We start from the raw sequence: 27033 nt of genomic DNA on the forward strand, positions 1-27033 counted from the left end.
TGCCAGATGACTAAAGACCAGCTTAATTTGTATAAAATGAGAAACATTGCTGTTTTCCAGCCTGTTGTTATTCAGTGCTACGTCGTGATCCAAGTAAAAGTGACTGTGTGACCTATAGTTTCCAAAGGCTCTACAGATGTGGCATAAATAAGTGGTAAGAATGGCACAGTAGAATTACAACAGCTGTGTTCCTTTCTCACATAAATTTGTGATCAGACCTTTGAACTGGTTATGTTGAGGAAGATTTCAGTTCCCTGTGAGATCACATTAGCTGCATTGATAGCAAGGTCAACCCGTGCATCTCTTCAAGATTTTGCTTTGTCTTTTACCTCTCAGGTTGGCACAAGTGTATGTAGGAATGGACAGCCCCCTTGCTGAGGATATACTAAGCCCCAGTTCTGCAGAGATGAGACCTGGTGAGAAAAGCTGTTACTCATTTTCTTAATTATACTTTTTCCCCTTGGCATTTAATTATGCAGTGAGAAGGATGTTTCCGTGTTGGTACAAATCCATTCAGCATTAATAAGAAGAATGCTAAGTTCGCTTTATTTAGTTTATTTTCTTCTTCACTTGAGAAAGGATAATTGTAGTGTGCCATTTTCTCTTGTACATTGTTGTCATCACTCATTTAGTCCTCATGAAGTTTAAATAGTGTCTGTTATTTATCTCATACTTGACTACTATCTAAGTGAACTAAATTAGCGTTAGAGTACTTCAGACAGAACAGCTTGAAATGTGCTACACAATGCAGTGGCAAGGGGCAAAGCCATGCCTAGCTTTTGCCTGTTGAAGACTTCTTTTATTTAAGACTGATTAAGAAACTCCGAGTTGTTTTTTTTCCCGTCCCTGTATTGAATAAGCTGTTGTAGACACAGCTCCTTGCAAATTGGCACCATTCAAATAGCACCAAGTGCATAAGAAAACAAGTATTTACAGGGGATTTTCATTCATACGAATTTTTCCAGGATCCAGCAACGTCTTGGTTCGTAACTCATTTTATATATTGCTCTTTAAATTCTTAAATATTGTGGGTCAGAGCATGTCCAAGGCTCGATTCTTGTTTGATGGCAAAAAAGTGAATCTGGGTTTCCTGTTATTGAAGAGCTCCCAGCTAAATCTACCATTCCTGTTGATGTTGATTTCTTTAAACATTAATGTTGATACTTGTGGTTTATGTTGGGTAATCTTAAACTGCTTGATGTTACTAAAATTGATCTGTCCCAGTGTGTTTGAGTATGATTCTTAAGTATCTGGGAGATGAGGAGATAAAGTTTTTTCCTCCTCTCTTTTTTTTTTTTTTCTCCAGAACCTCCCAATTCTCTTGATCTTAATCGTTCCCGTCCCAGAAGGATAAAGCTCGCTGCTCCAAATATCAATCTCTCTTTGGACCACAGTGACGGGTCTGTTTTTCTCTCTGATGATAATTTGGATACACCAGATGAAATTGACATCAATGTAGATGACCTTGACACGCCTGATGAAGCAGACTCTTTTGAATACACTGGGCAAGGTAATGTTGTAGATTATAAACGTAGAGTTCATCTGTTTCTTTACTGCTTACATGATCAGTCTCATGTCTGTCAGACTATGAATACAGTTTAAGCATGTGAGTTAATGCTAAGCATCCCAATATTTTTGTCTGCTTTTTCTTAACCTTTCTTCCCCTGTGTGAACTAATACATTTCTACTAATGTGGAGTACAGAAAGACATGGTACAGCTGATCAAATAAAATAAGAATAGCTACCTAGAGAGAATCAAATTCAAAGTCCTGTCATTGTCCAGTACCATGGGACTTGTCTGAAAAAAGTAATCAAGAAGGGGAAAGCAGTTGCTTGTTGTAGAGAACGCTAAAGCTAATGGAAAGCAGTTGCTTGTTGTAGAGAGCACTATAGCTAACTGCACCTTCATGCAGGTCTGTCCAGCTCTGGATTACAGTTACATCAGTGTGGCATGATAAAGCTAGCCTGGGTGATGGAACAACAGAATTCCTCATTTCACTGATGTAAATATGCTTTCTCAGCAGGGCCAGTTGTATAGATACACCCTGAAGTGTGCAATGGATACTTCACTCTTCCTTTGCATATTAATGATTTTCTTTCACATGGTGTAAAAAGTTTTACATGAGATAATTGAGGGGAAAATGAGTGTGACCGTTTTACAATTTACAACAGAAACTTTTAAAATGCATCAATTTAAACTGCATTTTCCCCTTGCATTTAAATTCTCTGTTGCTAGTGAGGTCACTATGATTTAAAAATTGTATGCGCTTTTGAGCATACTCAATCATGCATGAGTGTCTTTAATGTCACTTCTTACTAGAAAGCAGATTGCCTTATGGATAGGTGCAGAGTAGAGTGGTGTGTTGTTTGATGGTTAGAATGTTTTGTAGCAAAGCTTAAAACTAACACACACGCTTACACTAGAGCAGTGTGCACTTGCAGTTTTAGACTGTTGTGTAACCACTGTGTGAGCAAAAATCTGTCTACAGTGGAACAGAGTGGAACTGGCATTTAAGCCCTACAGTAAATACATTAAACTCCAGTGATTTTGGTGGCAGTTGTATTTCTGTCAAGCATTCCTCTTAAGCTTTTTTTTGCTGCTTTCTAAATGTGGTAATTCATTCAATTGCTAAAACTGCACAAGCTTCCCCAAGCTCCTCAAGGTGAAGGACTCAAGGTGCCTGTGGTTTTGGTGATGTTTTTGCAGTTGTGTCATTTGATTATTTTTTTTACATACTTAATTGGCAAAATGCCCTCCACTTAGATGAGCCAGGAACAGAGGGTAGAAAAGGAAAAAAAAAAATCATTTTATCACAATAAGCCAGCAATAAAATTAGTGGCTGTGTATATTACATGAATCATAGCTAAGAGTAGTCACAGAACTAGGGCAGAATGGTTTAATTGCATCGTAAATAGCCTTTGTTACGTTTGTGTTTCTGTCACTCTACTGTTAACCACTATGCACTTTGCTGTTACCAGCACTCACGATCTCACACAGATCAGTGTTTCTAACTGGTGCCAAACCCAGGGAAGGAATTCCTGAGAGCATGTAGCTGTTGAGACTGTAGAGAACAGTGATTTTTAGCTTGTCATGCTCAGACTGGTGACAGTCCATTTGTACTGTGAAAGGCAACTGAGGAAAGAAGGCAAGACTGTTGTCATGATTCAGGGGTCCACCTCATCATTGGTAAACTGATAGCTCTGTAATACAAGAAATACTGAAACCCATTTGCTTAAAATGATGAAGAATCATCACAACTGCAACGTGCAAGAAAATGAGAGCAGAAATACTGAAGTACTTGTCTTAAATTAGCACCTGACTTGTTTAGGGTTGGTTCATCATCGGTTTCACAGGAAGACTTTTGTCACTAATACTTTGTTTAAACATTCTCTTTCAGAACTTTTTTAGAAATGAGCTTTTTATGATTATTATATTAGTTGATGTTGCAGCACAAACAAACTAGTAGGCTGCAACGAGGCTTTTACAACACAGACAGAATCTAACCGACAGTATCTCCTTCCTCCAGAGGTCAGACCACAAGTTGACATAAAAATTGCACTTCTGAAAACCATACGGGCGTATAGATGAAGGTCTTCCCCAAAGCAGGGTTATTTGTAAAGTAAGAGTGTTTATTATTTTGTCTGCAGCTGTTTATTTCCTTTCTGAATTTCACACTGGTGCCTCTTTCTCTGCAAAATGAATACTCTAGGCCAGGGGACCTCAAACTACGGCCCGCGGGCCAGATACGGCCCCCCAGGGTCCTCAGTCCGGCCCCCGGTATTTACAGAACCCCCCTGCACCCCCCTGCACCCCCCCCCCCGCCCCTGCTGGGGCCACTTTTTCAGGAAGAAATGATCTAATACCATTTCTATGTCAAAATGATTCATTTGGCCAATTTCAGCATTGTAAGTTTTATCAGGCTCTCTTTTAGTTACTTTTCATCATTTGCAGTTTCACCACCAAAAAAGATATCAAAACCCAAATACAATTTCAGCATTAGTCTGCCAGTTACCTAGCCCAGCCTCTTTTCACTAAAGTTGTTCTACCTGCTAATACTGGCATTTCCCCTCAGCCATGCTCATTCTACCCTCTGAGGAACCAGCTGACTAGGCAGTTCCCTAGGCTGTTCTGATAATCCCTTCTGTCTACTCTGAGAGCACCTGAGCTGCGTAATAGCATCCCATGGGGATCATCCTTAAAGTAATGGACCACTTTGTGGTGGCCTCTCAAAGTTTGCATAGCTTGACTGCATGCATATAGTTTTCATATTGTTTCCCATGGTACCTTTAGAAAATATCATACAAAATTGCATTAAGATATCTAGGTTTGGAGGGAGCAGAGTTATGCATTTTGTAAGCTTATTTCCAATGTCATGGAATATGTGGTATTTTAGAACTGAATGTTAAGTATATTATTAAATGTAGTGAGCATTGTACCCTGAGAAGGCATGAATACATACTTCAGGTCCACAATATATAATCTACTGAGCAGCAACTGTTGAACTGATTTGAAATAGTACGCTTGAAAAAATATAACCTTTTGCAGTCTGTTCTTCTTCCTGACCTTAGATCTCCTCAAACTCCCTTTATTTGCTGTTCCTAAGGAAAAAAGACTTATGTAGTTATGTCTTATATACATGTGTGTATCTTCCATTCCTGTTTCCATTATCAACAGAGTTTGACTTGAATAAGGTTTTAACTCATTGGCTAGCTAGGCAGCGTGGCAGGAGATGAAGTATTAGTACTTTCTTTACCCAGTTCCTGCCTGCTGGAATCTTGCAAGGAAATTGGTGATAGACTAAGCTTTTTTGCACATGGGAGAATCTGCCTCAGAGAGGGGACCTTCAGCCAATATTATTTCTTAATAATACATTGTATTAGGGACAGAAAATATAAGACAGGTGGCAGCAGAAATTCAGACTTAATTAGCTCTTCTATAATAATAAATGTGTGCTCAACCTAATATATATTTTTTTAAAGTTCAGAGCTTTTTTGTGTGTTTTGAGGAATTTGATATTCCTAACAGTTAGTAAAATTATTGATAGGTTTTAATGCAGAAATCAGTTTTACAAATTAAGTCAGTACATGTATGTGTATATGCCTGTAGGTTCAGTGTGTGTAGCTATATGTGGTATCTACACAGTGTACTGTCTTATTCTGGATTTCATAAAGATAATTGATTTAATTCTTATGATAAACTGGTGTGTTTTAAGGCTCATGTACTTCCATTTGTGTGAGTAGTTCAAGAAGCAGCATTAATCAGAGAAGCATGCAAAGATAAACCAGTATAGCAAGGTTTGAGGACTTTTATGAAACATTGTGTTCTTTACCACTTCTTGTCAATTAGTTTAACTCTCAGATCTCTGGCATTTTCAAATAAGATGTCTGATTAGCTTTCTATGTACACACATATGTCATTTTGTATCTCACATGTATTTGTTTACTATTACCTCACTTACTGACTTCTATGATTGAATTCTGCTCTTAGTTATGACTGCAGAGACAGAATAATACTTTAAAAAAGTTGATTTTGTTTACTTCAAACATGTATAGTGCATAAAATGTATGGAATCTTTACTATGAAGATATACTAATATGCTCACAACCATATGGCAAAGGTGCTTCAGTAAGAATAATAGCACAAAAGAGGGATTTCTTCCTGCTGCGCACACCCCACCCCACCCCCAGCCCCCCAGGGAAAATCAGTATGTTGTAACGCTAACTGAACGAGGAAATGAAATAATTCCAGCTGTGGACAGAATCACTTTTCATGTCACTTTCTCTCTAACCAGCCATTAAGTTTGAAAAACTGGAATGCAGTTGAATTTGTTAAGAGCCGTGGCATCAGTGTGCGATGGAAACATATGTTTTTTTTAATTACTTCACAGCTTTTCTGAAACTAAGAGCATCCAGCAGAGAGGCTGGGCTATGAGACTTCATAGCCTCTTGTCAGCTGTACAGTTTATTTATTGTGATCGTTGTGTCTGTGGACTACGTGTACCTGTTCCCTAACGGGTGCTGGTATGAATAGCCAGATTGCCTGGCTGCTCTGCACTTAATGTCTGGGAGGGAACTGGTATTTAACCTCAACCTAAAGGCCTTGGGGGAGGCGAATACTGTGCTTATATGAGGTCAGCATTATCTCATGACTGAAGCAGAGGAAGATGTCTGTTCTTCATATTTGCTGGTGCCAGATGTGAAGAGATTGGAGACAAACTGGGAGAAAGTTGATAAGATGTAGTTCTGTGGTAATTCCTCTCTAGACAAAAAGCATCTGTGTTCACTTTAATTCCATGTTTTGCTTTTTAATATAGTTCTCATACCTGCAGCACAAAGATTTTAAAAATCCTACAGTGTGGTACTTCTGGTGAGCAACTAATCAGCTTTAGTAACTGGATGCAAAACCCCTTTGGTGGTATTCTGCCTACTGTTCTTTTTATGGTCATAATGTTGAAAAAAATTAAATTTCATTATAAAAAATGAGAAGTTCTCATTTACTAACTGTTAGATGATTAAATTCTGCTCTTATTTATATCAGTGCTGTCAAAATCCAGTTGGTTTCAGTCATCCATTTCAAAAGTAACAGGAAAAAATATTTAGAGCTTTTACAGGAAGATGCAATACATACAATTTTATTTTTCAGAAGAGCAGACTGCTACTAAGGAAGCGTCACAGGAGTCTGAATCAATTCCAGAGTACACCGCTGAAGAGGAGCGAGAGGACAACAGGTTATGGAGAACAGTGGTTATTGGAGAGCAAGAACAAAGAATTGATATGAAAGTCATTGAACCTTACAAAAAGGTCATTTCACATGGAGGTAGGAAAACCCTGAATGCATTTTTTAGATTGTAAAAAAACCCCCATGCTTTATTGGGCATGATTTTTTTCTATTTTAGTTCAGTTACCACACTGGCAATGTGAGAGGGAGTTTGTTTTTCAGCCGTGGCTGAAATCAACCCAGCTTTCAATCCAGTGTGGCAGTGACTACTGAGTATTCTAAATACAATGGAATTTCAGGAGCAATAAATACACTGATATACATGTGTCTGTCAGGAGCTATCTGATCATTGTAGGCTAAAACTGTCTTAAAGCAAGGAAAAAACTTGTCCTACGGGGAAAAAAACCCCCAAAACTTTGTGTGGATTTTGGCAAAAACTTTTGCATGAGGAAGTACAGTGTGTGATTTGCTCAATGGCGTATGTGTGTGCAGAGATCTGAACAAGTACAGTGGCAAAAGAAGGAAAACAGTTTTTGCTCAGGCTTCTGTTAGTTTGGCTAAGCTCCTGATGTTGTTTTTCTGCCATTTATAGTTGTCAGTAGCTAGCATTTCACCAGCAACTGTTTTATGTTTTTTTCACATAATTTGTGAATTATTATCAAATAGCATATAAAAGAAAATATTTAAAGTAGAAAAATGACCTAATGTGCTTGCTGTATTGTTTCCTTTGCTCATCTGCTCCCTAACCTCCTCAGAGATTTTGTAGCTCTGGTGTTACTAGCACAATTCTGTATACATTAATTCAAAAGGATAAATATTACTGTAGATATTGAAGGAAGAAAATGAAGCAAAGCTTTCTAGGTGTAGTTTCCTTGGTGTCTCAGGTTTAGATTGTCTTTGGATTCTGTATGTTTGGGGGCAGTGTTTGCCAGCTCTTAAGGTATTAAGGATGAATTGTTCTATCCGGAAAAAAACGAGGCAGGTAACTTAGCATCTCAGAAGTAAGATTTGTGAGTTTGTATGAGGTTGCTTCTGTCACAGTGCTGCTGATCTGTAACTTCATTTAAAGGTTAATGTTTCCAGTATATTTGCACTGTTGAATCTCTATCTGGTAAAGGTGACATAAATTCATTTTGGCTAATCATATTACCTGAGGATGTGGTCCTCAAATTGCTCACCTACATTAAAAGCAGCTAAATGCAAGTCTACAGGTGTTCACAGTGGCCAGTGTGCAGAAAGTTTAGTCGGAATTGATAGACATTTAAACCTCCAAGCGTTTTCCCACTATAACACCACCATCAAAGATTTATGAATGTGATGACACTTCAGACACAGTTTAGCAAACAGACACAGATGGCGTAATTTAGGAAACAAACATAAAATATTTTGAGGCCTTGCTAATGGTGTTTGTTTATATATTTTTTTGTATGCTGTAAACTAGTCTAGGTACACTTGCGGGTGATAATTGTCACATACAGTTCCTACTAGATGCTGATGTATACGTTTATACCAGCTTTTATGAAAAATAAATACTAGTCACATGAGTGGAAAAGTAGCTCTTAATTGAGCACTGCTTAACTGTTGAACAAGGACTGGTTTCAGTGGCAGACATCTATGATGGCAGCTGTGAAGTACATAATAATGTACAGTTACCAGTGGGAGTCTAGGTCATTCAACTCAACTTCCAGTATGAAATAATCGGGATTCAAATTTTGTGTCTGGCATATTGTTTTGTCAGATTGCTCAAATCTAAGACAGAGAATGTTACATCTCCTTTGCTTTTGAATGGGTGCTGGTCAGTAACTTACCCATTATAGAACAAATGGTGGGTAGTGGTAAGTTTCAACCCACCACAGGCTAAATTGGAAGTTTGCCTGAAATCTGGCCATACCAAAGCAAGTCAAGGACTGGATTAAACTCTGTGTTTATGGAGTGGCAGACTGAGGATGTGGAAACGAAATCATTTTGGTGTATGGGTTATGGGAAAACTTTGGGCAGCTTGAACAGCTTCTGCGTTGTGGTGGCTAGACCTATTCTGTATGATGTTCCCTTTGGCAATACTTTAGTATATTCAGAGTGCTTTAGAGGGCCAGCAGTCTTCCCTTTAACCTCAGGATTAAGAACAGATTCTGGCTAAAATTAGGTAATTGGAAGTCAGGTCAAGCATCTCTTGATTATTCAGTGATCTACTGAACATTCCTCCCTGTCAAATGACAGATGACACCAAATGCAGAATCTAGATGGTAGCCACAAAATAGGAAAGGGGACAGTAGACTGGGCAGTCTAGGTGTGATGTTGCCTTCCATGTATGTTAATAGAGAAATTTCTAAGAGATCTGCTTCTTTGCATAGGCTGACTGACAATTTGGGGAAACACCTTTTCTGGCTTCTAGTGATGAACTAAAAAGCACTTTTGCCTTGAGTTGGCGTTCTTTGTCTACAAGCATGTGTAAGAAAAAGGGGCCTAGTTTTACTTGTGGGTTTTTCTTGTGTGTGCTCTTAGGTGGCATCTGCATATAATCACTTTGCTTTACATGAACTGCAGACTGTGCTGTGTAATATATTGGACACACCTGTCACAATGTGCTTTTGCTGCCAAACTTCTGAGCCAGCTGGACAGGCTACTTTATGGCAGCGTGATATAAATTGTCCTGAAAGTCTTTTAAGGATTTTTAAATTTATGGAAGGAAGGAAATCTCTTCCCTGTTTATAAAGCTGAGGGGGAAAGACTGCTTTGTTCTATTATGATTTAGCCAAGGGATGAGCTAGGATGGGATATGTGAAACCAGTACTGTCTCTTTGAAAGTATGTGAGTCTATTGAGAAGATGGAAATGTAACAGAGTAGTATTAAGTGATGAGGGTAGGAGGTGAAGTTCTTTGCTCTTTGTTTCTTTTGAGAAGAACAATACATTCCTTCATGTCAAACTCCTTAAAGGTGAAGGTGCTGAAAATAGGACTGGAGTGTTTTCCCTCTCCCTGTGTACATCTTTACTAGAGAGTGCAATGTTCCTCTTTGAATTTGATGTTGACATCTTCATTGGGACACCAAAATTATCACCCATGTCTTTTTTGCTTGTCCACATCCTCCAATAGGATGGAGAACAGCACTGTACTGTGGAGAAGAGAATGGACATATGCTGGGCTACTGTTATACGTGGCTTCTCTAGCTCTGGAAGCCTAGCTATAGATTAGCTGGCCCTTGGCCTCTGAGAGCCAGTAAAAAAGCTACTTCACAGTGCTGTGAAGACAGGAGATGCCAAGATCATGGGAGGATAGAGTAAAGGCTAAGGACAGAAAGATTCCTGCAGTGTCACAATGATTCTTCAGTGGTTGAGGTCTAGGCTAGCTAGCATTCTCAACTCAATGTTGGCATTACCATCAACAATATATATTATAATCTCATCCAATACATTATATTTAGTCAAATCTACCAAATCAAATTCAGAAAGAAAAAGGTCCAATGTAATCAATCCTTCAACAGGTTGCTTTGCTAAACCTTCATTTGAAACAGCATGGCTTGAGACAGGAGACTTACTTCTGACATGCACATTTTTCTTTCAGAAACTTAGCTTTCTTTTGCTCACCATTGTAACTGGGGAAGCGGTGGTGTTCTTCAGTCCTTTAAGGAACAGCTGAGAGCCCTAAATGGAGAGTGCCTTAGTGCATGTCATTATGACTGGAATAATGTTGAGATTAACCAGCTATGGTTCTCCTTGGCATAGAAAACTTCATGAACAAGTACTTTGAAGCACCCATTTTGTCAGGGATTCTGGATTCTTTGAAGATCTTTACAAAGTCATGTAAGAAATTACTTCCTTGACATAAACATTATCTCCTTATTTCAGCTAGCTGAGACTCAGCTCAGATGTTGAGTGAGAAAGAAGAAAACAAAATAATCTCTCACTCTTCCCTGAATACCACACAGGGATCATGTATTATCTCTGACTTCCTATAGAGAATTTTGCGTGGCTTGGCTGGCTACAGTGCAAGAAGTTATATGGACATTTGAGTTAGGCTTGGATACTGCTGTCTAGTGTCCAAAAAGCACTGTTAAAGTCTTAAAAAATCTCCTTATGAAAGTGTTGTATAGGTGCTGGTATTATCCTTTTCTTTTTTCAGGATTGTGTTCCTATCTGAGGGATATTCAGGGTTTCCTTCACAAGCATTAGCATCTCCCTCATGGCTAGTTTCTCCTGACCTCTTTCGAAAGGCTTCCAAGTTGTTCTCTTAAGTATACCCAGCTTCTGTCTCTGTGTGTTGTTAGTGCTATCTACCTACCTACGAGAATTTCTGTAGCATCTTTATAAATTGCTTCCTGACTGCATGTGTCTTTTAACAATGCAGGAGTATTTTATATTTGTTGTTAATAACACAGAAATCGATAGCAGCTGCAAAGGACTTTGGAAAAGATTGACCAGCATTAATCTATCATGAAAGAAAATATTTTCCTTTGGGTAACAAGCAGCTGTCCTGGACCCCACAAGAGCAGTGCTGCAGTTTTAAGGGTTTGCAGCTATCGTTAGGCAGTGGCATAGCCCAGAGAATGCCAGTATTGGGCAGCTGGAGCGTCCAAGGTAAAAAAAGTATTTTATACAAAACTTGCAGTGAAGGATTTAACTAATCCCCAGAAGTATAGTGTGATGCATTTATAGTTTTAATATCCTGAGGCCATTAGAGCTGAACAAGCCAACTGAGACTGGATTGAGAGACTTCATGAACGTTAATCAAAAGATGCAGGATAACGAATGTAGGATATTTTCTTTAGCCCCTTATTCCTCAGTCTAAGGTGAACATTCAGCATATCATTGCCATAGAGATGCAGTGGACCAGGAGTTCAGGTAAGACTGTATTACTTACAAGGGTTTTTTTTGCTGGTCTCTATAAAAAGTTTACTAATAGTTGTGCTAAGTGTGGTTTTTTTTTTAGGAATTCAACATAACTGACTATTCTTCCTTATTGCTTGGTGAATAGTTCACGCATTTTTGGTTTTCTTCAGCACTAGACATAGTAGCTCCATTCCAGGATTTTGAGATTTTGATTTATCCTGTTAAGAGCCTTTGGCAAAAGCAAAAATGGCTTTTTGTTTTTTTCCACAGGATACTATGGTGATGGTCGGAATGCTATCATTGTGTTTGCAGCATGCTTCTTGCCAGACAGCAGTCGAACTGATTACAACTATGTCATGGAAAATCTTTTCCTGTGAGTGATATGTGAGCAATGTGACAGTCTTTTGAGTTAGTACTCACAATTATGTAGTGAGAGATAACCTGTCTTTAATTATGAGGTAAACTTGGTCATTAGAGGGGGAGTGACTAGAATAACAAAGGAAACAGCAGTTTTAGATAAACTGCTCAGTGGAGTATTATTTCAGTATTCTTTACCTGCTCACCATCCTAAATTAAGGTGTGTTTGTCAGGACTAAATCTAACTGTAGTACCTCCCAAAATGTCAAAGAATGCAGTATCTTCAGCTTCTCGGGCCTACAATCATTGCACTGTTTCACTAATGACTTCCAGCCCTTACTGAGAACAATCAGCAGGAACTTAGACCACCAGATGTTTTTGGTTGTTCATTGTTTATTATATATTACCATGAGGTATCACTATATTTCATATTTTTGATGTATACTGTGGTTGTGTTTAGGAATCGCAGGCCTATTTTCTGACAGTTGTTTTAAAAACACAACATAAATGACAGTTGCTGATACAAACAGTTCTAAGTATTTTTCCTGACTCCAGCTGCTTTTGATTCAGTTATAAGTGGCAGGGGCAAGTTGGGTAGGACACGGATTTGGCTACATGAGCTCGAATTTATCACAAGAAAGTTACTCCTAGTAGCAACTTGGTTTGGCAGCCAAAAAAATCAGTCATTACAGCATTTTGTGTACTAAACCCCAGTAAGTAATTTCTAAATCCAGCAGAGGCCTGGCCTTCACATTTGCAGTTTACAAAGCACCAAGAGCACAGACCTAGTCTCCTTAGAACTCCAGTCCTTAGAAAGGCGCATGGTGACAGCCAGTGTCTTCAGCATTGTGTCTATGTGTGAAAAATGAGATAGTGCTTTAGTTCCAGGTCAGACCAACTGCTGTCATTTGGCAGGTTGGTGGAGAAGTTTTATTAGCCTTGAGATTCAAAGTGTTTGTAGTTGGCAGTCACAGGCTTAGTTGCAGTAGTGCAAGGATCATGGGAATTATAGACAAGTACCTTCTCCTGACCCTTTGCATTGAACAAACATGATGATTAATAGTGAAGTTTCTGAAGAGTTAATTTCAGAAGTTCCTGGAACTTCACATGATCTCTCTTGCTTTTGCTCTCCCTTGCAAAATCTTTGTGCACTTTTTTTTAAAAAAAGAAACAACAAAGTCACCTATGAGATTTGAAAACTCACTATGAAATTTAACCTTTATAAGGAGTCCACATATTTCTGAAGATGCAGGTAAGATTGTGGTTTTCTAGTTAATACATCTGCAGGTAGCATGGTGACCAGTGCTAAATGTTTGCTTTGGTTTAAAGGAAAAGAATACGCTGTCATGTCATAAATTGCTTAGTTTGCCTTGATTTGTGCCTAGCAGACTGATTTAGTTTGGGCATAAGTGGATAATGTAAAGTACGTGCTCACTTTAGTTCTGTGCTTTCATCAGCTATGTAATCAGTACCTTAGAGCTGATGGTAGCTGAAGACTATATGATTGTCTACTTGAATGGAGCAACACCAAGAAGGAGGATGCCTGGACTGGGTTGGATGAAAAAATGTTACCAGATGATTGACCGACGGTGAGTAGTACTGTCTTTTCTGATCCACAGCTATTATTCTAAATCTGTCCACTTCTGTTACTCCCTTGTGTGTTTACTGTATATGATATTTCTGTATGGGTTTTTTTGAGGTTTGTTTTTTTTAAAGAAACAATTTCTTTTTTACTTAGATTACGGAAAAATTTGAAATCATTTGTAATTGTTCATCCATCATGGTTCATCCGGACAATTCTGGCTGTGACACGACCTTTTATAAGGTATGCAGTGAATACCAGTGACTTCCTGTGTCCCTAAGAATACAGAAGCACCCTAAATAATCAGACATGGCTGTTAATCTTTCACTGAACAGTACTAGTTTACAGTTTATGTTGGGATTTTGACAGATGGAGTTGACTTTCCTAAAGTGTGAGGGGGCAGGGGAAGAGTTACTTATATGAGTATCTAGTTGCAGACATCATAGGGTAGGTATCCTAAACCTGTATGTGTATGCAGAACTGGGAATTCAGTCTCTTAAAATAGTCTTTGTTCCAAACCCAGCTAAAAGGCGTGTAGAGGAGGGCTTTTCCTGTAAGGATAATCACCTAATCTAAAAAATCCAGGCTGTAGGGCAAGATTAAGCTACAATTCTGTGTTTTTAAAAAAATTAGTTGCTGCTTATGCAAGAGGACTGCCAGTACCCTGAGCTGTTTGAATGTATAGGAGTTGCAGTTCTAAAAAAGGTTTAAAGCTACCAAAAAACCACTTTGATTAGTGAATAAGCAAAAGAATTTTACAGATCCTGAAGACCTCAAAAATTGTTTGAGGTGGGCAAGTGTGCAGCTGAAATCATGAGATCAGGGAGAGCAGGCTGACGTGTGTGAGAAAGTGCTTCAGGCAGGAGAGGAATCTTCTGCAGAACCTACCCCACACAACACACATCATGACAGACCTTAGAGAGGTCTGCCCCCAGGACACTGGAGGTGTCTGTTGCAGGGTGCTTTGTCCTGACAGGGTGACATTGGGATGGGGAAGCACATGAATTTTCCATTGCTGCCAAAGTGCAACAGGCAGGGTGTCATAATGGAGCTTCTTCTTTCATATGTGGTAATTTTAACACCAAATAGAAATTGAGGAATAAAAATACCAGAGTAACAGAGAAACAATACTTGGAATTATTAACAGTAATGATGGGGATTCACTGAGCTGCATTTGGTATCTGAGGTGTTTCTTTTGGCATCCTATTTACTCCCAGAGGAAAGGTAGGCAGTAAAATTAAAAAACCCCAGACAAATATGCCACATCTGTTTCAAGTCATTAGTCATTTATTCAGAAAAATTCTCCATTTCAGCTGAGTAGGTTGAAGTCCCAGTGCAAGATGAAAGTGAAGTGCAAATGGTAGCTGAAGAAAGGTGGGTGGGACGCATGGCTGATGTGACTTTTGTAGAAGATAATGTAAGATTTTTGAACCCTCACCAAGGACACTTGGTGAAAGAAGAAAGAAAGAAGGGCACTATGAGAAAGCTGAGTAAAAAACTCTGGGAGGCATGAAAAGACAAAGTCAATTCAGTAAGAAGCAATGTAAGGAGAAAGACTTGATTAGATTGAAGGCTGATGGCTATACCTTAGTTTGCTAGCCCTGAGCTGTTCACCAAACCACTGACAACCATGATGGAAATTTTAGAGTAAGAAATTAATTGGTTCACGAGCAAGCAGAGATTTCAAGGAGGTAGATGTTAGCAACATAATTTTAATTCTGTTTCGGCTGAGATGTGGGACAAAACAGTAGGCATCAAGAAAGTGAAAGACAAGGGACAGTGAAGTCACTGAGGATGTGCTACAATACTACCTCAAAAACTGGCAAGGTCATTCAGTGGAGTGTGGGACTTGATTGATGAACACTAAACAGTTGTCTGAATACACAGGATGAAAGAACTAATGGCTGCAAAGATAGATCCTAGATACACTTTATGGACCAGATAATCACACTAGAGATCACTTTAGCTGTGTTAGGTGAGAAGTTAGATTTCTAATGAAGTGTCTGTGAAAGATATTTGGTGTTTGATGGAAATACTTAAATAATACAAAGTTTACCACTATTGACAGCATGCCTGCCCTGAAGTCTGAATGAGAACTTCTTATTTTGGTCATGTGTTTGGGTTGTCCATACACAAACTCCCACATGAAGCAATTACTCAGAAATCAATTACTGTGGTGGAATTAGTGGACCCAGGAGAATCCTTAAGTGGAAAAATTAACCCTTGAAAGATGTTTTTATGTCTTCCCCCCCCCCCCCCCCCCCCGGCCCAGTCTTTATGCCTTGCAGCTTGCCAAGTTAGTTTAGCTGGCAGTTCAGAATGCAGACTGATTAACATTTTTGGATAAAATACTAAGAATTGTCTGTATATTGTCATGGCTTTGACTGGATAATTGCAAGTGATTCATCTTAAAACATGATCGTTGGCCTGTTCCAGTGTCTGTGCCTAGTGATGCTAATCTGGTACAGGGACAAATTGAAATGGATGAGCTTAAACAACTATTGACAGTATTTTCATGTATTCCTGTTTGTTGCCTCACTTTACCTTATAAGGAAGATATGTATGGTAAAGGGAGGGGAAGTAGCCTTCTGCCCAAAGCTGTTTCAGAGGCTTTGTATTGTCTGGTCATACCCCTAAATCAGCAGCAAATAAGAATATGTTGGTTTTCATGGTCTAAACTTAAGAACAGTTATGGTCAATGTGCATTCGTCGCTGTTACAGATTTTAGAAGGCTATCTAAATACAACCAGAGTTAAATATGGAAAATTGCTTTATGAGCCAAATGAGAAAGCTCTCTCACAAGTTCATACATACCAAATAATTCAGGTTAGACAAATGAATAGTGTTGTTTTAAGTGTATTTTCTGAACAATTTAGCTATTTTCCAAGTGATCATTTCTCAAACACAATAAAGGATCATATAGCACAGCTGAGATAAACAAGGGAAGTATTTCCTCATAAGAAGGCTCTGCAGTAAGAATGGACATGCACGTGCACAATCAGATCTGTAATCATCTAAACAAATGAGAAAAGTTCAGTTTAATTATGTTTGATCGAGAATTGGTGTCAAATACAAATGCTAATTCATCACAATCACTTGATGTTTATTCATCGTGACCACATTGAGCGAATGCTTCCCATCTGTTTTTACACCTAAGTATGCTGTAGGGGGGTTGATTAGTTTCAGAATTTTCATATATCTCCTTCAAACTATAAAACTTCATGCTAGGGTATGTAGACATTACAATTTATAATGTTGTCCTAAATACTGTCATTCAGCCTAAGCAAGGAACAGCAGAAGGTCTGGACTTGATTTCAGCCTTACTGCATCTTAGGTATGTTCATGATTAGCTGAACTCTGTAACTGAAATACGAATAACAAAGTGCTTAATTATTTACTGCATGAAGTACATAGCATCTTTTTTTTTAAAAAAAAATTACAATAAAAGATTTGGGGGTGAAAGTCAATTAACTGTTGTTTCTTTGTTTCAGCTCTAAGTTCAGCAGTAAGATACAGTATGTCAACACATTGGCAGAGCTTCGTGAGATGATTCCAATGGAATATGTGCACATACCAGACAGTATTGTCAAGTAAGTAATGTACAGTAAACATGTCCTTGTTCTAGTGCAAACTATTTCCACTATCTAATAATAGTGTTTCAGAGTCCATAAGAAAAACAGAAAGCCCGTTTCTGATGGTGTTCCTATTCTCTTGTGCACTTTCCACTGTCACATTCAGAAGCAGAAAAACACTGTAATGGAAACACAAAACATAATAAATATATACTCCTAGGGGAGCTACTGTTTATAGGAAGAAGGTTTTTTGTACTGGACCAAACGATGCTGCTAGTAAAATGAAGAAAATAAGGCTCAGAGTCCCATCAACCCTATGATTATATAATCTGGATTGGAACAGACTGTTCACTAATTGAAACCCAGAAAGAAAATAGGAGAAAGTTTGACCCTTCCACAGGTGTCACTTATGCTATATTTTTCCATAATTTTTACCACTATTTAAGTAAACGTTTTTTTAAGTTTTAGTCATATGAAGCTTTGAATTGAAACAATAGTTCAAAGATAGCTTGTTCAATAGAAGAACACTGAAAGTCCATAGGTTTACTGTTCCTTATCTTGTTGATTTTCATGGTTTAACCCAGAAAACACTGAAAGACAGTGTCTCAGTTTTTGCTTCCTATGTGTAAAGGTTTTTTTAAATGCAGGTTTTTGTAAAGGAAATAAATCTTTTAAAAAAATTGTAGGAAGTTGGGTTGAATTTTTCACCTCAGCTGGCTTTTTTTCAGACCTGAAAACAACAAACTGAAATGGTATATCAAGACTGAAAATGCTGGAAATCAGTCGTGATTTTTCATGTGGGTCATTATTAAAAGGGTATGCTGTTCAGGAATGCTTTTTTAAATTATTCTTTTTATCAAATGCCCTACGTTTTGAACAGGCGAACATTCTGTTCTAGAAAGTATTTTGATGAGTAAATACGCAAGTATGATTGTCTTTTCCTTAGGGCTTGCCAGTGACTAGGTAGGAAGAACATTTGTTCTGGAGCTGTCATAGATCTCTTCAACCTGGGCAGGAATTTTCACACCTGCCTCACATTAGTTATGAAAGCAGCATAATTTCTGTCTTTGAGCTGGTGTTTGCTCAGATACTTGTGGTGTAATTCCAGGGAGCAAATGTGAAGCTCAGATCTTGCAGTTAATCGGGGATCATAGGGACTTCCACTCAGATTTATTTGCTGCTGTAACTTCTTTAGGCCTGGAGTGATACTAAGAATGTGAAGTACAGAGGTAGTTGGTCACTTGGCAGAGAGATGTCCAGAATGTTTTAATGTTATAAAATGTTTTCATCCTCCTGCCATGCCTTGTCCTTCCCTTCCTTCCTCTTGGTTCCTGTAAACATTTTCTTATAGTTCCCTTTAGCTATACACCTTAACCTGGTACTTCAGTGTGTTTCTCTTTCTGCTTCCTTGCTGTTTCTTGACTATTACACTGTCTGTAGCAGTGCACACATCTGTTACACACATCTTCCATGTAGACTGAAAACTGTTTGGAAAGTCCATTCACCTCTCAGACCAAAGGTGAAATGATCACAACATCAGTACCAAAGAAGCTTTAGGACTTACAGATAAAGAAATTCTAGAGAACTGCCTGCTTCATGTCACCAGCAGCCAGATGAGGCATGATTTTGCTGAAGAAGATAACCAAAAGTTGCTAAGTGTTCCCACTGGTGGCAAGCATCTTCAGGCTGTTGTGATATGAAGGTTTAGTGGGTGTGTGCATTCAAGGCACTGTGAGTGGTTATTCACATGCCACAGGGAGAACAACAGTGTTCAGCTGATAGCTTCCCTTCTGCTGCAAATTGAGAAAGGTTCCTGTAGCAAAATAAAACAAAAATTAAGCTTTTGGCTTCATAGTTGCTCCACTGACAAGGACAGAAATACCACCTCTGGTCACAAGGAATCCCACCTGTACAAAGTACACAAGCTTATGCCAGGATTTGGGTTGTGTGGTTCTTTGCTGGCTTTTACTGAAGTGGGATTCAGTGTGCCTATTGTATCATATAAACGTGTACACCTTTTCTTTTCCTTCACCCACTCTTATCTTGTAAGGTATGATGAAGAGAAGTGTATTAAGAGAAGAATGAGGTAAAACTTGCTTTCTAGCCTATGCTGCTGGTCATAATGGAGTGAATCTGTGTGACAGCCTTTCACCTGCAGGTGACCTCAACAGCTCAGTGAGAGAGGACTTGCAATGATGTGGAATCTCATTTTGCCCTTCAAGCTGTTGAGATCAGCCTCCCTTGCAAATAACTTACCTGAACTCTAAAGATCCTTGACTTGGCACAGGCTGCAGCTAGTTTAATACTACCTGATAGAGCAACTGAATGCTTTCAGCAATCCTCCACTGGGCATGCCTCAGATCCCTGGCTGCTTTTATGTTTCTGCCTCCAAATGAGCTAACTAAGGAGTTAAAAATTAAAGGTGGGTTAAGCACAGGGATAAATGGTATCATGCTCAGCTGAAGAGCTTTAGGGTCAGTGCAAAATACTGGGTGCCTATTTTAGAAGCATGTACTGTATTTTTTCTTTGCTCTGCTATTGCTCTGCTTCTCTCTTACGCTCTGCTTGCTTCTTTGTTTCTTTATATCAATAACTTTTACTCATGCAGACTGGATGAAGAGCTGAGGGAAACTTCAGAAGCAGCTAAGTAAGATAGCTTTCAGCTTGATGCTAGCATTATATTTACTTGTTTCACAGGAATAGATTGAATGCAGTAGTATGTTCTATGTTTGGTACAGCAATCGGCTCATAGTTTCAATAACTGTATAAGTTGCCACATTTGTGAATTGACTTCCCCTCTTACTATAAGCAGCCTTATTTTGTACCATTAGGTCTCGGTAAGGAGTAATCATACACTTACACTACAAAAAACATTTTTACTGTTTTTATGATTGTTTCTTTAATCATGGGGAGGACTGAAATTACTTTCTTACCCTATTAAAATGGTTCATTAAACATTTTGTACCCTTCACTCATTATGTCAGATTGATAAAGTTTTTAGGAGGTAGTTCTTTTAAAAAATAATTTTTAAAAATTTACTACATCAGGGATAGCTGTTGTACCACATTCTCAGTTTAGGTACGTTGGTAACTTTTCCTGTCTTTCCAGTGTTGGTTGGATAGGTCAGTGGATTAATACTTGATCATATTGTATTGCCTATGGTCACTTGATAAATCGGTGTCATCTGATGAATAGGTACTTTAAACTCATGACTCTGACTTCAATATACTGAGGCAGTATGGTGTAAAGTACTATAGAAATCCTTAACTGGAAGGACATAATCCTTGACTAACTGAGCAGAGCTTAGAAGGTATCCAGTGCACTTTTTTCACATGTATATTTCACGTAAAATTCTGGAGAAGGGAGCTCTGTCTATTAGTTTTAGTATAACATTTTTCCTGCACTTTTTGTAACCAAAGGTATTGAGTTTTTGAAGTTTCTTCTCAGTCTCCTTCCTTTAGTTTGTGCACTTCAGAATTTTAATCTTACTACTTCTCTGTTGTATTTTTTCTAAAGTTTCTTCTTTTGGTGGTACATATCTTTCTCTGGTTCTCCTGAGAACAGCTTTTAAAATGGCCACAGAAATACCCAAAACACTGGCCACTGCTTTTTGATTCTAGCAGCTAGACTGCCTCAGAAGCAATAGATTTGCTTAAGTGGTTTTCTGATACCACCTGAATATTTTCTTAAAAAAGAGGCTCACCCAACCTTGAAATGAAACTTCTATCCCTTCTATTCAAACATTTTCAAAGGCATTGTAGTATATGACAACAAAAACTCTGTGGAAGAAAGCTTTCTTATTACTCCTTTGATTTAAAAGAATGAAGGCTGCAGCATAGCAAGTGAAAGGGGAACTAAATATTCATATGAGGCATCACTGATTATTGTTGAATGTATGAAGTTACTGTAGTGCATTTCCCTTCCATAACTTAAGGAAATAGCTTAAAAATTTATTACTCAAACTAATTCATGTTGCAGGCACTAAGATCACTACATTCCTATCAATAACGTTTGCGTGTTTGTGCTATCAAAGAATACTCACTACAGTTAGTTATTACATCCCCTAAACTTGATGTCATATTTAAAAAGAGAAAGAAATAAACACAGAAGAAATGTTTACTGCTACCTCTTTTTTTCTTGTGCTCAGGACTAGCTGTCTCTCAAATGATCCAGAAATTACTTCAGGGGAGCAGAAGTAAGCCTAATACTGTCATCTATGTTTTAACATTATTTTACAACCACATTTTTAGCAACTGAGGCTGAGTAGACTCCATAAAGCTTTTTGGAGACCTAAATGCTTTTATAGTTATTTTCAGAAACTTTATTCAACATAATGCAAGCAGAAAAAGCACTGAAGTTTGGACTTATTATATTTGCATTGCAGATGTGTTTAAAATGTCTTAAACTATTTCCAAGCAGAGACAGATAGAATTCTTAGCCTGAGGATATTCATGTTAAGTTATGTAAAAACCAAAAAGTGCAACATGATCAGGGTGAAGATGGTCCCATGCATTCTCCTCAATTAAAAGTAAATTGGTAAACTTGCCATTCTCCTTCAGTGATAAAAAGTCTTATATCTTCCTTTGATTTCTGGGTCATGCTCTTGATGTCTTCCTTCTCTTTGCTTTTTGTGCTTCTCAGCTTCTTTCATAGTTATTTCCCTGATTACATCTCCAGTATCTGTATGTCTCTTTCTTTCAAAGCTGGACTGGAAATGGGAACGTGCCAGTCCTCTGGCACGCTGTTCTTCCGTCTGCTACTATAACTGAAACATGCAAATAGAAAACCCTGCACTACTTTTACTGTGCATCAGTGAGGGTGTTCGTAGCCGTTGTGTGTCACACAAGCACTAACAGTTCATTGCTAGAACAGCATGACAGGAGGACTTGCCATTGCAGCAGTGTGTATATTCCTGACCAGTGTGTCCAGGGGAGGAGTGATTGGGGACTTTGCTGGCCCTAACCATCTGACTGGTATGTAGAAATACACTGGTGTCTCACACTGGAATATTGTTCAGAAAATAGCATATAGTAAACCTGAATCCTCAGTAAAAGGTTCCATCAATAACATGAGTATTAGTAAACAGGCAAATAATAAGCACAATAATAAGCACATGCAGCAAACAGATGCATTAATAAAATGGAGCTTTTCTTTTCACTTTTTTGAAATAAAATTGTACTCTAGTGAACAATCACAGTATCGTACCTGTTACGTATGTTAGAACCATAAGCTAAATTCCTCATTCCTAGAGCAGTTAACATAAACCCTTTTTTTTCTCAGACATTATTTATTATGTAGTGAGTCAATATAAGAATGATTTTCTTGAAGTATGAGAACAGAAAATACATAATATATTAAAGACTATTTATGATTTTGGTCTTCTTGTGGCTTGAACAGTTTTCTTGATTTTCTCAAAAGAGAAGCTGGTCAGTGCAAAAGCAATATGAGAGGAGAATTTATATTTAGCTTAAATATAGTTGAGGCTAAATTAATGCTAATTCTGCCTTTTCTCCGCATAAATGCGAATCTCTCTTCAGAGTAGTAATAATTTTCCTGTGGTTATATCACTTGTTTCTGGTTGTTGTTTCTTTAGGAAATAGGATTTCCCTTGTAAATGCCTCCACAATGATAATGGCAGTTTTACACAGACTTTTCTTCTGTATGCTTTCTGCTGAAACCTCTCCTGAGTCTGCCCAGCTCTTAGTTTGCTTTTGTTGTCTTTGTAATATCTATTCCAAAGGTTTTTGTCTATTATCATGCTCTTTTGTGTTCTATTTTGTTCAACTTCTTGTGCTTCCTCATGACTTCTTAAAAACCCCACATCATTATGAAATAATTCAGTGAAAGAACTGTGTGTGTTCTGTAACAGTTCATAAATATTGAGGGTGTTTTAAATAGTTATGTATTCTGTGAGGAAAACTGTATTTTGATGCAGTGTTTATGATGACAACTTCTTATTCTGAAGAAGGCTTTAAAGTATTTGGTGACATGTGCTTTGCACTAAATGGTAAAACTGTACTCTTAGAAACATTTTTAGAGGCACCCTATATCTTGCCACACTGTGGTGTCATTTCACCAGTGGATCTTTCCACATCTGGTGTCTACTGATTGAAATTGCCAGGAATGTAGTTACTGATTAATAAGAGAAACAGATCTTACAGAGTTGTGGGTTTTCCATATACAGTAGATAGGATGTGTGTAAATTATTTGACACCAATGCGTTTAAACAAATGAGAGATGAGGGTGTTCAGCACTGCAGGAGCTCAGGATTGGGGAAATTACTAGTCATGTGTTTCATAGCACTGATTTATTCTTTCTTTTGTTCTTTGTGTTTATTTTGTCTTTAATGTGTAGCATTGACATGACCCTGAAATAAAAAGCATCATTGCCAGGCATTTGAAGAAGAGGGTTCACTTGGATTTTCATCGCCCAGACATCCATGACCATGGTGTACAATAGGCAATTTAGGTTAATTTGATTGGGTTTTGATTTTTCAGTGTCATTCAGCAATTCAAGACAACCAAAAGGGCCAATCCTATTGCTATGGAAACAGAAGAATTTTTGGACTAGTTATTTGAATTGAGGAAAAACAGGTTTAATTAGGAAAACTGTATCATCTAGCATCGGTTTCTATGTGTCTGCGATTTCTGTTTTAAAGGTTACCGTTTTACCAACAGTGTGCCTCATGAACAAGTTGGTGAGGATGGGGATTTTTGTTTCATTTGTCTTCAGTATATTAATGTTTATGCATAGCTGAACAGAATAATTGTTGCCATAAATGTTAGCTTGGTTGTGTCACAGAGCAGCAGTAACTTTACTGTTCAAAAATAATTCTGGAAGTGATGCAGGACTTTCTTGAATTTGTCTGTTTCTTGCTGTCTGAAAAGTCTTTCCAAGTTCATTTAATCCTAATTACTTTTTAATTTGGTCACAGAAAAGACTGATATACTGAAAAAATAATTACTTACCGAGTGGATTTCCCAGAGGACAGATTTGTAACTGAAATTTTAATAATTAAATTTATATATTTTAGGGATAGTTTTTATAGAAGCAGCTAACCCTGTAGAAGATTGTCATATATTCTAAAAGCCTTGGAGAATTAATTTGTTGTTGTTTTCTGAATCTGTTTTTCCAGAACTTTGGGGTTATGAGTCTTCAAATGGCATCCTAACTCCGATTGTAAAGGCTATTAATGCTATCAATATGAAACAGATACTTAGTATTTCCTACTAACAACTGAAGATTACAACAGCTGGGAGTTACACTCACTTGTTTGAATAATAATTTGACATTTATTCCTAAGTATATCTAATAAAAAGTGTATGGTCTGTGTCATGGAACAGAACAGTGAAAAAATAACATGAAAAGGTAAAAACCATAAGCATTTCTTGTTTGCTGCTGTCCCATGTACTGGCACAAAAGACACTGCAGTTAAGTCCTCATATTTACAGGAAATTAACTGAAGCCTCTCAGATCATTCTTTTCAAGAGAGTGCAAATTCATTGTTGAGTGAATTCCACTTGCATACTTTAAAAAGGCAAGAGTCAAGAATATGGCTAGTGCTTTCTCTTCCTCTAATGAACACGTGCATGCACTTTCCAAACCTGCTGACTCGCCTGCTTGTGGGATGTCCTAACAAAAGTAAGTGTTACACACTCTCTGAAATACTATTCTTATCTTCACAACATTCTCATAATGCCCTAGAATTACATCTGTGGATTCTCTACTTCATAAATAAGTGATTAGACGTAACAAGTCAAGATAATCTGCACCTTATTTTTACATGTACATTAAGTCCAGTCCTGCTTCCAGTCCAGAATTATTAATAAGAGAAGACCAGCAAAAGTTTTCTTGGGGAATAATGTTTAAGCAAAAAGCAAAATGGCATGAAACTTGATTTTTCAGTAGGATCTAAATTGAGAGTGAAAAGTGTATTTTATCCTTCATTTAAGATCGGTATTTTTGTTCTGTGGTTTGCACATTACCATCTCTGTCAATTTGTGTTTTCTATTTGCAAGGTAGTCTGCAGCCGAGGAAGCAAGCATCCATCATGTGCACAGTTTTCAGCTACTGTAATGAAGGTTGAAAAAATTGTCAGAAAGGCAAGGACTTGCCAAATGCTTTCTTACCTTCCAGCATCAAAACTGAAATATCAGCACCTCTGCAGTCCTTGTGCTGTACTGACAGGTGGTGCATTGTATCTCTGTCATACTAGCTAGCCTGCAGTATCACATCTTTCTGTCAGTTCCTGTTCATTTCCACAGAGGAAGGACTTAATCCTGCTGACCATTGTTGCTGCTCTATAACCTTGCCCTAAATTAGGTTCTGATAGTTTCCACCTTTCCTCAGATATCTGATTCTTGGCTTGTCTGCCTTATGAAAGTGCTGTCACTTAGTATATTGGGGATAATGTTTTATGTACAGATTAATATTTGTATTAACTTCTAGATGCTAATTAAGCTTTACCTAGATTTAAACTATTAAAAGCATTTAGTAGCATGAAATCACATCTGTAGACTTGTAGTTTAAGCCAACTAGAGTGAGCCGGATGACTTGTGTTACGCTATAAGTGAGAGAATTGTTTGCTAAGAGAAGTTCACCGCAAAGCAAAGTTCAACACACATTTCTATGCTCTGTTTGAGACCTAAGTAGGGTATAAAAGATTTGTGGTCTTAGTGCTGGCTGTCAACTCAGAGGTGAGTTTAATTCTAAAGGCTTTGCGTGCAATTACTAAACAGCAAAACAACATGTGAATTAATATTATTAATGTCGGTGGACTAATAATGGCAGTGTGACAGAAGGAACCTGTTTAAGCCAAATGTCACATTAAAACAAAACTGGGGCATCAGTGTGGCAGCACAACAATGATTGCAAGGTTAAGGTGTGGTTATCTTTGCATATTAATATATTTTGAAAAGTTTTTTAATGTTATGATACGGCAATTCTATATTATTCTAACAATAATATATCAATATTAATAAATCAGTAGTTTGAAAGAGTAATATAGTACATGTACTTGCACAGATATAATCTTTTATATATGGATCTTTTATACTGTGTATCAGAGTGCTCAGATCAAATACAAATTAATAGTTGCAATTCTTTTGTTGTTAAAAAACCTGTGCTGACTTATAGATTAAGCAATACAAGGATACCTAATATCGTTGTATGTGTATATATACCTATGAATCAGAAATAAAGAACTACAACTCACCACTGGAAGTTATTTCCTTTCAGCTCAAAGTTCTTTTCTTTATTCTCTGGGTGCATGGGAACACTGGACTGTTTCAAATCACAATTCTTTGTGTTGTTATAAACATTCTTCCTTCCCAAAAATTGAAACTGAATTAATTCTGCATCTCGTGATGTTATTCTTCACCTCCATGTATTCAAATCCTTACTTTGCTGTTACTAGCAATAGTGTTCCTGAAAGAAAGCAGGAGGGGCTCTTCAAATTGCTCTCTAATTCATGTCTATGCTGTTATCTAAAAATCAACTGCATAGATAGTCATAGTCTCACACCATCTCATATGGTAGGCAGAAAACGGAAGCTATGGGGCAGAAACAGACCGACTGTGAAACCACCCTGAGCAGTTAAACAACCTTGTTGACTACATGTTGATGGAAGGAGTTGGAGCTGGTGGATGTTCAGTCCTCTCACCTACCAGGTACCATGTGCCTACTCCTGTCCCAGTCTGCGTCAGATGGGTCAGTTTATACTGCCTCTATGTTAAGTAAACCTGGCTGCCTTTTGGACAGCTAACCTGGAGCATTGACCAGTGAGGCACCAACTAAGAGCTAGAAGGAGATAACCTATGGCTTCTTAATTGCCACCTCCCCTGCAATCAACTCTATGAATGCTCATACACCTTTTCAGTGCAAAATCAAAGAAGGTGGATTAAACCAACCTTTCATGCTTGTTGAAAATAGTCTCTTTGATTTCTGATTTGAAGATTCATCAGATCTTATGGGTTGATA

General features: G+C 37.9%; 1 protein-coding gene across 6 annotated transcripts in view; it reads left to right on the forward strand.

Moving 5' to 3' along the window:
- PRUNE2 (prune homolog 2 with BCH domain) overlaps nt 1-26268 on the forward strand; it is a 144161-nt gene extending 117893 nt beyond the window's left edge. For 2 of the 6 annotated variants that reach the window (XM_055791111.1, XM_055791116.1), the window contains 11 exons: nt 337-416; nt 1307-1510; nt 6644-6817; nt 11815-11917; nt 13359-13490; nt 13640-13726; nt 16975-17073; nt 19106-19141; nt 19664-19702; nt 21203-21250; nt 23410-26268. In XM_055791111.1, the coding sequence (XP_055647086.1) occupies nt 337-416; nt 1307-1510; nt 6644-6817; nt 11815-11917; nt 13359-13490; nt 13640-13726; nt 16975-17073; nt 19106-19141; nt 19664-19702; nt 21203-21250; nt 23410-23431 (1024 nt within the window). In that variant the 3' untranslated portion in view covers nt 23432-26268. The remainder of the gene's footprint in view (nt 1-336; nt 417-1306; nt 1511-6643; nt 6818-11814; nt 11918-13358; nt 13491-13639; nt 13727-16974; nt 17074-19105; nt 19142-19663; nt 19703-21202; nt 21251-23409) is intronic. The other 4 variants (XM_055791113.1, XM_055791112.1, XM_055791114.1 and 1 more) reach the window with 4 other exon arrangements.
- Nucleotides 26269-27033: the final 765 nt, after the last annotated feature.

The sequence above is a fragment of the Falco peregrinus genome, chromosome Z (assembly GCF_023634155.1).
Source record: "Falco peregrinus isolate bFalPer1 chromosome Z, bFalPer1.pri, whole genome shotgun sequence".
NCBI lineage: Eukaryota > Metazoa > Chordata > Aves > Falconiformes > Falconidae > Falco > Falco peregrinus.